We start from the raw sequence: 14,020 nt of genomic DNA on the forward strand, positions 1-14,020 counted from the left end.
CACATGTCCAAAATATAACCTTACTACTCCTTTAACTCATTCATACCTAAGCCGAATTTACGGGGTGTTACACCAGCTGCGCTAGAGGCGCTCATATTGAACACTGCTTCTCTGATCTCTTCTTCTTGGGGGATGGATGTAAGAACTTCATTCTCATCCTTGGCACGCAACTGGATATGCAAAAAATTCAACTCAGTCTGTGGTATGTTTAAGAGCTTTGATAAATGGGAATTTTGCCTATATATTAGCACCTTTTAACTTTTATTTTAGTCTAAAAGCGTTTAATTGTGTTCCCGAAACTGATGAAATGTGCAAAATTATAGGAATGTCTGAAGTTGGACTTCCAAGATGAAATCCGAATAAAAAAGGAGTAATCAAAACACAAGGCAAGAGACGGCATAAGAGCTTGCAAAGTGCCTACCGCATATTCCATATACGGCCGCAAACAACAAAGAAAATCCTAACAGGTTTCCTAACAAACTGCGGACCACACAGGAATTGTGTGGCTGCAAATGAAGAACTAGAGATTAAATTCAGAGGGTGTGCAAATTTCCATAGTCCAATTCCCTCAAGATTGCGGACCGTACAAGAATTGTGCGGCCATAAAAGAAGTGCCTTGCGGTCGCAGAAGTAAAGATGCGGACCGCAGAAGACCATATTTGGTCTTCAAGACTTTGGTAATTGGGCAACCAAGACCCACATCTATGAGATTACAAATGGTCGATCTTACCATGAAGAGACCGTTGGGAGTGATTGAAGATGTATTGGTTCACGTTGATAAGTTCATTCTTCCGGCGAATTTCGTTATTTTTTATTGTGAAGTGGACTATAAGGTGACGATTATTCTTGAAGACCTTTCCTTGCTACGGGGAAGGCTCTTGTTGATGTGGAAGCCGGAGAACTCACCTTCCGTGTGGGTGATGAAAAGGTGGTATTCCACGTGTGCAAATCTATGCGGCAACCAAATAGAAATAAAGTGTGCTCTTTCATGGACTTGGTGACTAATGTGATTATTGATAATATAAGTGCCACGATTAATGTGGGTGATATTTTGGAGGCCGTCTTGCTCAACTTTGATGATGACGAGATGGATAGCTTCATGGAATGTGTGAACTCTTTGCAAGGAATAGGGTCGTACAACTATGCACCTCGGAAACTTTCCTTGGATCTTAAGAATAGGAAAACTCCTCCTACAAAGCCTTCAATTGAAGAGCCTTCTACCTTGGAGTTGAAGCCATTGCCTCCACATCTTTGGTATGAATTTCTTGGCCTTTGTTCTACTTTACTGGTTATTCTTTCCTCTTGTTTAACTAACGTGCAGGTTGACTCTACATTGGCGGTGCTCCACAAGAGGAAGAAGGCTATTGGGTGGACTTTGGCGGATATTCGGGGAATAAGCCCCGCATTTTGCATGCACAAGATTAACTTGGAGGAAGATTCCAAACCATCCATTAAACATCAAAAGAGACTCAATGAAGCTATGCAAGACGTCAAAAAGGAGATTATCAAGTAGTTGGATGCCGGGGTTATTACCCCATTTTCGATAGTTCGTGGACTTCTCCAGTGCAAAGTGTCCCAAAGAAGGGGGCATGATAGTGGTCACTAATGACAAGAACGAGTTAATTCCCACAAGAACCGTGACCAGGTGGAGAGTGTGTATGGACTATTTTAAGCTAAACAGAGTTATGAGGAAGGATAATTTTCCACTTCCACTCCTTGACCAAATGCCTGATAGGTTGGCCGGCCGTGCTTTCTATTGCTTTCTAGATGGATATTCGGGATACAACCAAATCCTTATTGCTCTGGAGGATCAAGAGAAAACAACTTTTACATGTCCCTATAGTACTTTGGCTTTCAAGCGGATGCCATTTGGTTTATGTAATGCACCGGCGCATTTTCAATGGTGTATGATGGTGATCTTTACGGACATGGTAGAGGACTACCTTAAAGTCTTCATGGATGACTTCTCGGTGGTCGGGGATTCTTTTAATGATCGCTTGTGAATTTCAATAAGGTATTGGCAAGGTGTGAAGAAACTATCTTGGTGCTAAATTGGGAGAACTATCATTTCATGGTCGAGGAAGGAATTGTCCTTGGCCACAAGATTTCAAAGAATGGCATAGAGGTCGACAAGGAAAAGATAGAGGTGATTTCTAAACATCCACCTCCAACATCGGTGAAAGCCGTGCGAAGTTTCTTAGGTCACGTGGGGTTTTACCGGCGCTTCATAAAGGATTTATCTGAAGTGGTGAAACCGTTGTGCAAGCTCTTAGAGAAAGATGCAAATTTTCATTTCAATGATGATTGCATGAGAGCTTTTGAATTGCTAAAGTTCAAGTTGAAAACCACTCCCATCATCACCGCTCCTAATTGGAGTATCCCTTTTGAGATCATGTGCAATGCTAGTGATGTAGCGGTTGAGTCTGTTTTGGGGAAACACATCAACAAGATTTTTCATCCGGTATACTATGCTATTAAGACCATGAACGGTGCCCAAGTTAACTACACCATACGGAGAAAGAGCTCCTTGCCATTATTTTTGCAATTGAGAAGTTCCACCCGTACTTGATGGGTGAAAAGGTTATTCTTCATACGGATCATGCGGCACTTCTCTATCTTATGAGCAAGAAAGATTCAAAAGCTCGGTTGATGTCAAGAGTTTGATATTGACATCCAAGATAGAAAAGGGAAAGAAACTCAATTGGCGGACCACTTGTCTCGTTTGGAGGAAGAGGGTAGGCCGCATGATGGCCTTGAAATCAATGACTCCTTCCCCGATGAGCAACTCCTGGATATTTCAGTGAAGGAGGTGCCATGGTTTGTGGATCTAGCAAACTTCCTTGTGTGTGAAATCATCCCGGATGAGTTCTCTTCAAATCAAAGGAAGAAGCACAAACAGGATTGTCAAGATTACAGGAAGTGTACCCAGCCATTTGGTTAAGTATGGAAAGAATTGCGGACCGCAATTGTATTGTGTAGACCGCACGATTATAGTTCTACAAGAAAAGGTGATCTGCGGCCGCACAAATACATTACGGACCGCACAAGTTGAAGGTGGAAAATGCCAACTTTCTGAAGTTGGTCCATCAGAGAAATGGCCAATCCGCGACCGTAACCCAAATTATGTGGACCACAATTGAATCTGTGGCCGCACAACAAATTATACTGACTGCAAAACAAAAGAGCATCTGAGGCCCCCAGGTAATAAAGTGCGGTCCACAATAGGAATTTTGTGGCTTCACTCACCTTCCCTTCACTTGTCGGACATCATTCACTATAAATAGAAGAGGCTGGGCATTGTTCCCCTTTTTCCCTCTCTGAGCTCACAAAGTGCACAATTTGAAATTTCTTGTTAAATTAGCTGCTCACAAGCCTAACAATTATTTATCACTCATCTCTTGCCCTAATTCATACCTGGTATGCATCATCATCATGATTAACTTCTTTTAATTATTAGATTTTTAGTAAAATTTTGGACCATTTGTTTGATTGAATCTATTTGAACAACCATGTGGGGTAAATATGTAGTGGATATACTAGTAAATGCTCTAAGGGGAATGAATGAATTGATTATCATGCTTAGATGTTGCTTCCATGTGAAAAGTGTGTAAAAATGTCAAGCCTTAGGTGAAAACTGACCGTCTGTTCGTAAATTTTGGAATCTGCAACCGCATAAAAAATTGTGTGGTCCGCAACAGTTAAGGTCTAGGGCACTATATTAAAGCATGGTTCTGCGGCAACAGTGAAAATTGTGGACCGCAGAAATCCCATTGGGGTCGAAGAACAAAAGTTGTCATTTGGTGACTCTCAACTGCGACCGCAAAGCAAATTGTGCGAACCGCAAAAAACTAGTTGCGGCTGCAAAACAACCAATTCTCTATCATCAGAGAGTTGGCATATTGGTGAAGTCTAAGTTGCGGCCTCAGTGAGAAATATGCGGACTGCAATCCGCTTCTGCGACCTTAATGGAGAATTGTGTGGTCTGCAATGCCCATTCTTCGGTCGTAATGATAATTTTGCGGGCCGCAATTCCCTACCCTACAAGAATGTTTCCAATGTGCTTTTCACTGTAATCTCTGGTGTGTCCTTGCATTCATTCTCTCTCTGAACTTGAATTGCAACTAACAATCGCCTTTGCTTCATATAGAACATGGTTCGATCTAGAGGACGAGGTTACACTTCAAAAGGAAGGGGTGACCCTTCTCGGGGACGAGAGAAGAGACCCTTGCCTAGTGCCCAACAACCTGAAAGCAGAAAGAAGACAACAACCAGTAGAGGGAGAGGTGCAGACCTCTCAGAGACCAGTTCTTATGTCCCGTCTAGGGATGTCTCTGAGGGAAACTCAGCCTCAATACATGAGCATCCAGCCGTCCAATCAAGGCCACCAAAGAGATATCAGCTCAGAGACAAGCCATCATTATCACATAGCACCTCCGAGGGTTCGGAGAATGTCAGTAAGGCTTCTGATCCCTCCACTACACCTGTCCCCCAGGCACTAGAGACATCAGTTCAGGACTTCACAAATGATGGCCAAGGGGGAGATGCTACAATAGCGGGCCTTGAGCAGTCGAAGAAGAAAGAGGTTTGGGAGGACAGGTTCGTCAGTTTGGCTGCCTTCTCTAGCTTCTCTGAGTGGTGGCCAGTGAGGTCACTCACTCTGTAGCGACTGTTCCAATTGAAAGATCAAGAAAATTACAACCCTCTAGTCTTCAGGAAGTTCCGAGAGCGCAAGGGATGGATGTGGTTCACCCAGGGCATGGTAGATGCAAAGGAATACCTTGTCTAGGAGTTTGGCGCACATTAATAAAGGGACAAAGGCAACTAAAGTGAGGAACTTCAAGGTGCGTTTGGACAAGCACACATTGAACACCTACTTGGTATTTGATGATGTAGAGCCCACTGAATATTTAGAGAAGCCTTCATCTAGTGCTGCAGCTATGCCTCCACCTCCAACCTCAGTGCCTTCAGCAGCCCCTATTACAGGTTCCACCTCGGCTTTGAAGCCAGTGCAGATGCCCACTGCTCCACTATCTGTGCTGCGAGTCTCACAAACAATGATGAGCCTCAACAACCGGATGCAGATATCTATTGCAAAGCTGTCTGACATATCCAGTACTGTTGCAGCACAGTACTCGATTCCGGCACCTCAGATACCCCCAATAGTTGAAGAAACTCTGAAGATGTTCTTGGAGAATCAGAACACAATCATGGCTACTTTGGTGCAACATGGGTCAGTGATAGAAGAGATGAGCAAGGAAGTGAAGAAGATGCGGAAGTCCCAGGCCTCCAAGAAGTCAGTGGATAAGATCCGGAGACAGGGTACTAAGCCTACAACACTCAGAGAAAATCCCTTTGACATGCTGGTTGACCCGTACCATCCCGGCCCAGATCCTATAGCACATACAGCACTAGCTGGCCAGTCTGAGGAGCCAGACCTTGCTGGTGACACCGGCGAGGCAGTACGTCAGATGTTCACTAACCCAGTCACTCCCGGAGTTGAGGATGATAATATCAAATTGGATGCGAGTGAGGTCGGTGACGCTGTTGTGGACATAGAGATGGCCAAAGAGCCATAGGGAGTTTTCTTTACTCTTACCCTTCCTTTACTCTTATTTTGTTAAGAATTGGGGACAATGCATATTTTATTGGGGTGGGGGTGGAGTTTATTTGATCTACTTTAATGATTCTAAGACAATTGGTTTGTAATAACTGACGGTATTTTCTTCTTTTTCCTTATTTTATATATATTCTCTCTTTTCTTCTCTCATTATGTATATATCTTCTCTCATTATGTATATTCATATTGCTTTCGGTAGTTTTTGCTTGTAGCTTCTTTATGTTTGTTTCTCTTACTAGTTAGTGTTTAAGTTAGTAGCTTCTTCTCTATTTAGTAGCTTCTTTCGAATTAGTAGCTTGTTTTTTATTTAGTAGCTTCTTTTAATGTCTTAGTAGATAATAAGCCTTTGGTTTTCTTAATGCCACGGTTCTTCCCAAAGGTAGTTTTGTGTGAACTGGGTGACTCTTCCCAACGATGGATGACGTGACAACCTTCTTAAGGCATTGAGTCCGTTTTTGGTGTTTAGGTAATAATAGTAGTAGTAATGAATAAAAAGACCTAATTAAGTCATGCTCGAAGAGTCAAACATGCTTCACTTGGTACCAAGTACCAACACACTTAACTACGTGCTTATGGTTAAAAACAAGGTTTTGGAAAAAAATAGCTCTAGTTAGTGACTTTGTGACTCTTGTGTTGACTTAGGCAATCATCGAGTGGTTTAATAGAACCATAGTGATTTTCAATATTGAATGTGGTCATTGTGGCCCTCGACTCTATCATCTTTAACTATCCAGTTGCGTGAGGGGTGAGTTGTTTTCTTGCAAGTCCAAGTACCTTTGCGAAAGTTCTAAAACTTGCCCCGAATGTGATTCAAGGCAAAATTTTAAGTTTTGCTTGGCTTGAGAAGTGATTTTTAGGCCTTCCTTGACCTGGCTGAATTTCCCATTGCCCACTAATGTTGTTATCCCTAGTCAACCCATTTGAGCCTCGAGCCTTTCTCATTTGATAACCATGTTACAGGCCTTTACCTATTTTGTCGTGACCCTCTCTTGGCACCTGAGCTTTCCTTAATACTCTTGTGAGATAATTGGCTAAAAACGTAAGTTTGAGAGAGGTCGAGGAACTTGAAAGAGGTATCAAGACACAAAAAGAGAAAAGAAATGATGAGAATGAAAGGGAAAAAAGGGAAAAAAACAAAAAGAAAAATTCAAAAGAAAGTGAATAAGTGGAAGGAGTTGAAGGGATTCAAAGAAAAGTACTGATACAAAGAATGGAGAAATAAAAGAGGGAGAAAATAGATGTCATGATCAAGATTAAGTGATGTTAAGTCTCTCTAGTTCCTCAGAAAAAGAAAGTACCTCAAAGAATTGACAAAGCATGAGCCGAGAAAAAAAAATGGAGTGCTTAAGGAACGATGAAGCCTCTCTACCATAGTATATCGAACATTAGTCCAAAAGCCTTTATTACATCTCGAAAAAGCCCTACATGATTTCCGTCGGGTGAGCTTACATTATTGACGATCTACATGAGGGGCAAGCCTATGGTACTTGAAGTCGTGCTTGCGACATTCTCTTGAGAGAGGTGAGTGAAACCTTCGTAAACACCTTTGGATTGAGTGTTTAAATTCTTAAGTTAGATAGGCAAACGGAGAGTAGAGGAGGAGGAGTTTTGTATCCACAATGACCTACATGAAAGAGCGAGCTTCCTTTATGAATAAAGTCAACTCTTGGTGCTCAAGTGTCACACTATAACTATATATACATACAAGTTTAACTTGTCGCCTTGTTGATTCACCAATAGTGTGGGTAAAAGTTAAAACCTTTGATTGGCTGGAATGGCCCTTAACTTGTTGGAGGTGGGAATTATTTTATTTGCTTGAGGAAAAGCAAAAACCTTAAGTTTGGAGGAGTTGATAAGTAAGTATTTTGACTACTTATTAGCGCCTTTTAGCTTTTGTTCCAGTTTAAAAGCGTTAATTTGTGTTACCGAAACTGATGCAATGTGCAAAATTGCAGGAATGCTGGAAGTTGCACTCCCGAGATGAAATCCGTCTCAAAAAGTGTCAAGCCCCGAACCTGGGGGCGAGACCGGTACCCGGTACCTTACTCAACCGAGTACCAATATAATGTGCCTTTTCGTATCATCCTATCATAGGTAAATGAGACGGAAAGGATGCCGTGGGATAACTAGAATACAACATGTGATACCAACTTATACATACGACATACGAGCCTATAAGACCAAAATAACCACTCAATACTGAACATAGGCCGACAAGGCCATACAATGTTTTACGTACATGACATCTGTCTACAAGCCTCTAAGAATACATAATTTTCATAAAGGCCAGGACAGAATCCCGCCATACCAAACAATACACATCTAAATCATGCTAACCAAACAAGCAACTCTGAAGCAAATAGAGCGCACCAACAACTTCCGCTGAGCTGATATAGCCTACTTGGAGGGCTCTTGTGTTGACCCAAAATGTCATCTTTAAATTAAATAATTATCTCAATGTTTTAAGACCTTGAAAAGCGCCATTAATTTTTCTCGACTTGCGTGCGCAGTCCGTATAATATTCTGGAAGGTTTTTGTATGAAAAATGGATTAAATTATGAATTAGAGCTTAAAACTCAACTAAGTTGACTTCGGTCAACATTTTGAGCAAACGAACTCGGATCCAAGTTTTGACCATTCCGGTAGTTTCGTATCGTAATTTTGGACTTAGGAGCATGTTCGGATTTGGATTTGGAAGTTCGAAGAACAATTCGGCGCATTTTGGCGAAAGTTGGAATATAGAAGATTTTTAGAAAAGTTTGACCGAGAGTTGACTTTTTGATATCGGGGTCGGAATTCAGTTCTGAAAATTTTCATAGCTTCGTTATGTGATTTATGACTTGTGTGCAAAATTTGAAGTCATTCCTGATTGATTCGATATGTTTCGGCGCAAAATGTAAAAGTTGGAAGATTCGAAAACTCATAAATCGATTCGATGCGCGATTCTTAATTTCGGTATTGTTTGACGTGGTTTGAAGCATTGATTAAGTTCGCATTGTATTTTGGGACATGTTGGTATAATTGGTTAAGGGCTCGAGGGCCTCGGGTGGATTTCGGAAGGTTAACGGAATAGAAATCGGACAAAAAGGGTTGCTGGAATTTTCTGCAGAAGCTGTCTTGGACAGCAACTATGCAATCGTGGAGCCTATTTTGGAAGCTTATATCTCGAAATCTATAAGGAATCTGTAAATGTATAAAACATGAACGTTGTCGCCCTTGCATCCTAGTTTCCAGAAAGCTAAACTATTAATTATTTAGATTTTGTACATAAAGTTATGATCGATTGAATAAGGGTTGGTAAAGCTGTTTTGAAATTTTCCAGAAATGTTTGATGCGAGGAGGCTACTTTGGAAGACTATACCTCTAAATCCATAAGGAATCTGAAAATGTGCAAAACATGAAAGTTGTAGCCCTTGCATTCTAGTTTCCAGAAAACTAAACCATTCGTCATTCCGACATCTGTACCGAAAGATATGACAGATTTAGTGAAGGCCGGGACTGCCTTTTTTTGGCTGGAAATAAGTGCAAGTCGCATTTCATAGATGCGACTTGCCTGGAAAACAGTTTATATTCGGGCATTAGCCATTTTTATTCATTTGGGACGATGGTAGAGCTCGGGAAAAGCGATTTTCAACAGATTTTTCAAGGGAAACATTTGGGATTTGAAGCTTCGGACGAATTTGAGAGGCAAAGGCTTGTTGGAATTTTGAATTGATAGCAAAGCGAGGTAAGTGTTTGGTCTAACCTTAGCTTGAGGGATTAGGAGTTGTGTCATAATTGTTATGTGTTATTTGTCGAGTACGACGTATAAGCATGGTGACGAGTATCTATACGTTGGTGTCAAGCATGCCCGTGAGTCTTATACTTTGATTAATATGACTCCTATTTGACATAACTGAAGAGTTTTGCCTCTCCTATTGTTATGTTATATTTTCATAACTACTTCACTCCTGTTGATTTCTTTATTATTGACTTGTATATTGTGGGATCGTTGTTACGTGTTAGTTTTCCAGTTATTGAACTATTTCCTTTATGCCAGTACTATTTTCTGTGGTTATTCCTTTGAGCTGATTCTACCATTTTTCTCGTGATTTACAGCCCTGAGTTGATTTACTTATATTACCTGGTATTGTTATCATTTGTTGTTGTTATATGTATTGCGGTGATATCCGATCCTTCTGTTGTGCTGTAACTGTCGATTCTGTTGGTTGCGTTGTGTATTTACTTTGGGACTACGGATGTGGGATTGCGGTAGCTCCCCCTTGTTTGTTTACTTTTGGGACTACGGGTTAGATTCCCGGGAGATCCCCCTGCATATTTACTTTGGGACTACGGTTTAGATTCCCGGGAGACCCCCGTGCACATTTACTTTGGAACTACGGGTTAGATTCCCGGGAGATCCCCCTGCACATTTACTTTGGGACTACGGGTTAGATTCTCGGGAGATTCCCCTGCACATTTACTTTGGGACTATGGGTTAGATTCCCGGGAGATCCCCCTGCACATATATTGAGGATACCAAGAGATCCTCGGGATACCAAGAGATCCCTAGCTCATATACGGAGGATACTGAGAGATCCCCGAGTATTTATATTTGGGACTACAGGACGGTATCCTGGGAGATCCCCGGTTGTTATCTCTGCATTGAGTTGTACTCCTTCTCTGATTATTTTATCTCCGTTGTAATTGTTGTTATCAATTCAAGTGTTTTAATGGTTTAGATTTCCTTCACGGCTGTGATCCTTTGTGTAGAAATTCATAGTGTTGAGAATACCTCGCCCTATTGTTTTATATATATTCAATACTTTAAATTTCAACAATTGTTATATTTTTAACTCAATTGATTTCTCAGCTAAATTTTACTTAAACCGTTTGAGGTTGTACTTTACATAAAAGGGATTTCTTCTATATTTTGATTTATTGACTTCTCCTATTAAAGGTAATAATTCATTCGATATTGTTCTTCAATTGAAAAGGGTATTTTCTTTATCAAATGATTTCTAAAAATAACTTCATCTTTTTTTGTTGATTTCCTATTTAGGTTGGGAATTGTACCCTACTTTATGTTAAGTGAATGAGGCTCCTTGAGCATTCTTAATTGTATTGGGTTATGGAACCTATGAACTGAGTAATATGAGGATATTGTTGTGAAAAATGAGACAGAAATATGTGGGCATGAGGTGCCGTCAAAATATGAAAGTCGGCTGAGACCAATATTATTTATGATTATGAAATGAGGCGTCACAAGACGACTTTTACTCGAAAGGAAATATATTCGAAATATATTTATTGAAAAGTATATTATCTTAGAGATTATTACTTGAAGGATTTATAGGCGAAAGATTTATATTTGAAGGACTTGATTAATTGATTGCACTTGTATTTATTATTTGTTGAGAAACATTTATGTTGCCTGCTATTTATATTACTGCTTGATCATTGTTTCCACCATGGTTATATGCTTCCTATTATTTTGTACGCTATATTGCACAGGTTTATTAGGTAGTCTGGTCCTAGCCTCGTCACTACTTCGCCGAGGCTAGGCTAGGCACTTACCAGCACATAGGGTCGGTTGTGCTGATACTACACTTCTGTACATTTTTGTGTACATATCCAGGTATTTGATCAATAGTAGTTGTTCATTGCAGTGGAGACTCGAGGTAAACGTGCTGCAGCCTTCACAGTCCTCGAAGTCACCTTCAATTGTACTTATTTCCATATGTTCCTTTTGTTCGGAACAGTGATGTATTTATTTTGTATAACTACTCTTAGAAAAGCTTATGACTTGTACTATCAGTTTTGGGAATGGTAAATTATTTAGAGAAATTTCATTTTATGTTAATAAATATCAATGTTATTGCAGTTAATGTTAGGCTTACCTAGTTTAGAGACTAGGTGTCATCACGACTCCTTCGGAGGGATTTTTTGGTCGTGACAAGTTGGTATCAGAGCTCTAGGTTCATAGGTGCTACAAGTCATAAGCAAGTTTAGTAGAGTCTTGCGGATCGGTACGGAGACGTCTGTACTTATCTTCGAGAGGCTACAGAACTATTAGGATAACCTCACTTCTTTCATTCCCTATCGTGCGACATTTATTCAACTTGAAGCATATAAATTATGTTGTTTACATCCACTCGTGTATGAAATTGCGCATTCAATAATAACTATGCGCCAACGGTCAGTTGTACCATAGAGGGGTTATAAGGGAGCTAGGACTGCTCAATCATTGTTACCACGTGTTGCCAAGATTGAAGATGCAGAGGTATTGAGAGATCACCCAGTGAATCATGTAGGGGTGCAATGGGCCATGGCGTTTGGGTGACTTATCTGAGCTGTGAAGGTTAACATTGTGATTATCGGATGTTGTGACCTATGGCTTCGTGCCAAGTGAGGGGAGTCCACTATAAACGATCAAATTGTGGGGTCATGTGTTATACCAATTTTGCCTATGATGTATTTATGTGGTATTGAATGATTTTCCAAAACTTATATATGATCAAGAGCTGAGATTTGAATGGGACGATAATTAGACTTGAATATTCCCACGTCTTTAATAATTCTACATTTCAGTATCAGCGGGGTCATGGAAACATATTCAGTATACTCGTAATGCTTAAGTTAATCACAACACTCGCGTGGGGCAGTCATCTTTTAATGTACCAGTGGCATGGAATTTCCTGTAATGGTTATTTAAGTTATCCGGTACAGACTCAGTATGAGCAGTCGAAATGTGGATGGGTTGTTATGAAAATGGTGATACTAGGAACATCATGGGAAAGTTGTCCTAGACTTGGGAGAAACATAATTTATAAAAGCAGTTAGGCTACGTGGCCCATTACAGTCAATACTCAATTTACATGACCAGCCAGAGGTAGGGGTCAGGATGTTAGAGGTGGAGGTGAGACTCCTAGAGGTGGAGACCCAACCGTTGATATATTTTCTTTGGTATGGCTGAGGTTGCAACACTAGATGGTGTCGTTATAACTACGATTTGAATATTTATAAGTAACAATGTCATTAAATCGACCCGGTTCTGAGTATCGAGGCAAGTCCTCTTAATATGCTCCACTCATGAGTGAGCTTCGTAATCATAAATTTACTTATGTGCATACTCCTGTTGAGAGATTATATGGAGATAGCTATGCTTATCATTATGTGTTAGTCACTAAAAATAGTTGTGTTGTGGGTTTTGATGTGATTTCAGGAAAATTGATTTAAATTGCGAATTTTTTTCCCTATCGGTGTAAGGGTTCATTATATGTTGTGATTTTGTTTGACGGAATTTATTTAGAAGAAAAAAAAAGGAAATGAAAAATTTCAGTTGGCACAATGTGCATATTACTTGTGGTACGGAGTTGAGGACGGGATCCTCGTATTTTTATATGATGTGAGATATTTAAACCAGCTACAAGCTGCGGTGGATGCCATATAAGGACGAGGTCCTTGTGGTGAAAAATTTATGTGTTTAAATTCTCCCTTGTGAAATTTAAAAATTTTGTACTATAGTACTTGTAGGGAGTCATTCCTATGAGGCTCATTTGAAAATTCTTGTATGAATATCTCTGTGCATAATTTGCCAATTTATATTGTAACTATTGAGTTGTTTCCCAAAAGATAAGTGCCCAGGTGGCGTTAAATGTGACTCGTTAAATTCGGGTAATTAATTTTGAGGTCTTCATGCCTCGTTGTTAGAAAATGAAGGTTTGAAACGAGATGTTTGTTGGCATGAGATTAATTGGCGATTTGTAATCGATTATGAACAACTATTAAGACCAGATATGTGGTTATGGTCNGGAAGTTTTTTGATGAAAAATGGATTAAATTATGAATTAGAGCTTTAAAACTCAACTGAGTTGACTTCGGTCAACATTGTTAGCAAACGAACCCGGATCCAAGTTTTGACCATTCCGGTAGTTCCGTATCGTAATTTTGGACTTAGGAGCATGTTCGGATTTGGATTTGGAATTCCGAAGAACAATTCGGTGCATTTTGGCGAAAGTTGGAAAATAGAAGATTTTTGGAAAAGTTTGACCGAGAGTTGACTTTTTGATATCGGGGTCGGAATCCAGTTCTGAAAATTTTCATAGCTTCGTTATGTCATTTATGACTTGTGTGCAAAATTTAAAGTCATTCCGGATTGATTTGATATGTTTCGGCACAAAATGTAGAAGTTGGAAGATTCGAAAACTCATAATTCAATTCGATGCGCGATTCGTAATTTCGGTGTTGTTTGACGTGGTTTGAAGTATTGATTAAGTTCGTATTGTATTTTGGGACATGTTGGTATAATTGGTTAAGGTCCCGAGGGCCTCGGGTGGATTTCGGAAGATTAACGGAATGGAAATCGGACAAAAAGGGTTGCTGGAATTTTCTGCACAAGCTGTCTTGGACAGCAACTATGCA

At 40.2% G+C, this 14,020-nt stretch overlaps 1 protein-coding gene across 1 annotated transcript; it reads left to right on the plus strand.

The window, feature by feature from the left end:
- Nucleotides 1-1,685: 1,685 nt before the first annotated feature.
- Nucleotides 1,686-2,003, plus strand: LOC109244867 (RNA-directed DNA polymerase homolog). Its single transcript, XM_019412028.1, has one exon. It carries the CDS (start codon nt 1,686-1,688, stop codon nt 2,001-2,003), a length of 318 nt encoding a protein of 105 aa, XP_019267573.1.
- The last annotated feature ends 12,017 nt before the right edge of the window (nt 2,004-14,020 follow it).

This window comes from Nicotiana attenuata, unplaced genomic scaffold, assembly GCF_001879085.1.
Source record: "Nicotiana attenuata strain UT unplaced genomic scaffold, NIATTr2, whole genome shotgun sequence".
NCBI lineage: Eukaryota > Viridiplantae > Streptophyta > Magnoliopsida > Solanales > Solanaceae > Nicotiana > Nicotiana attenuata.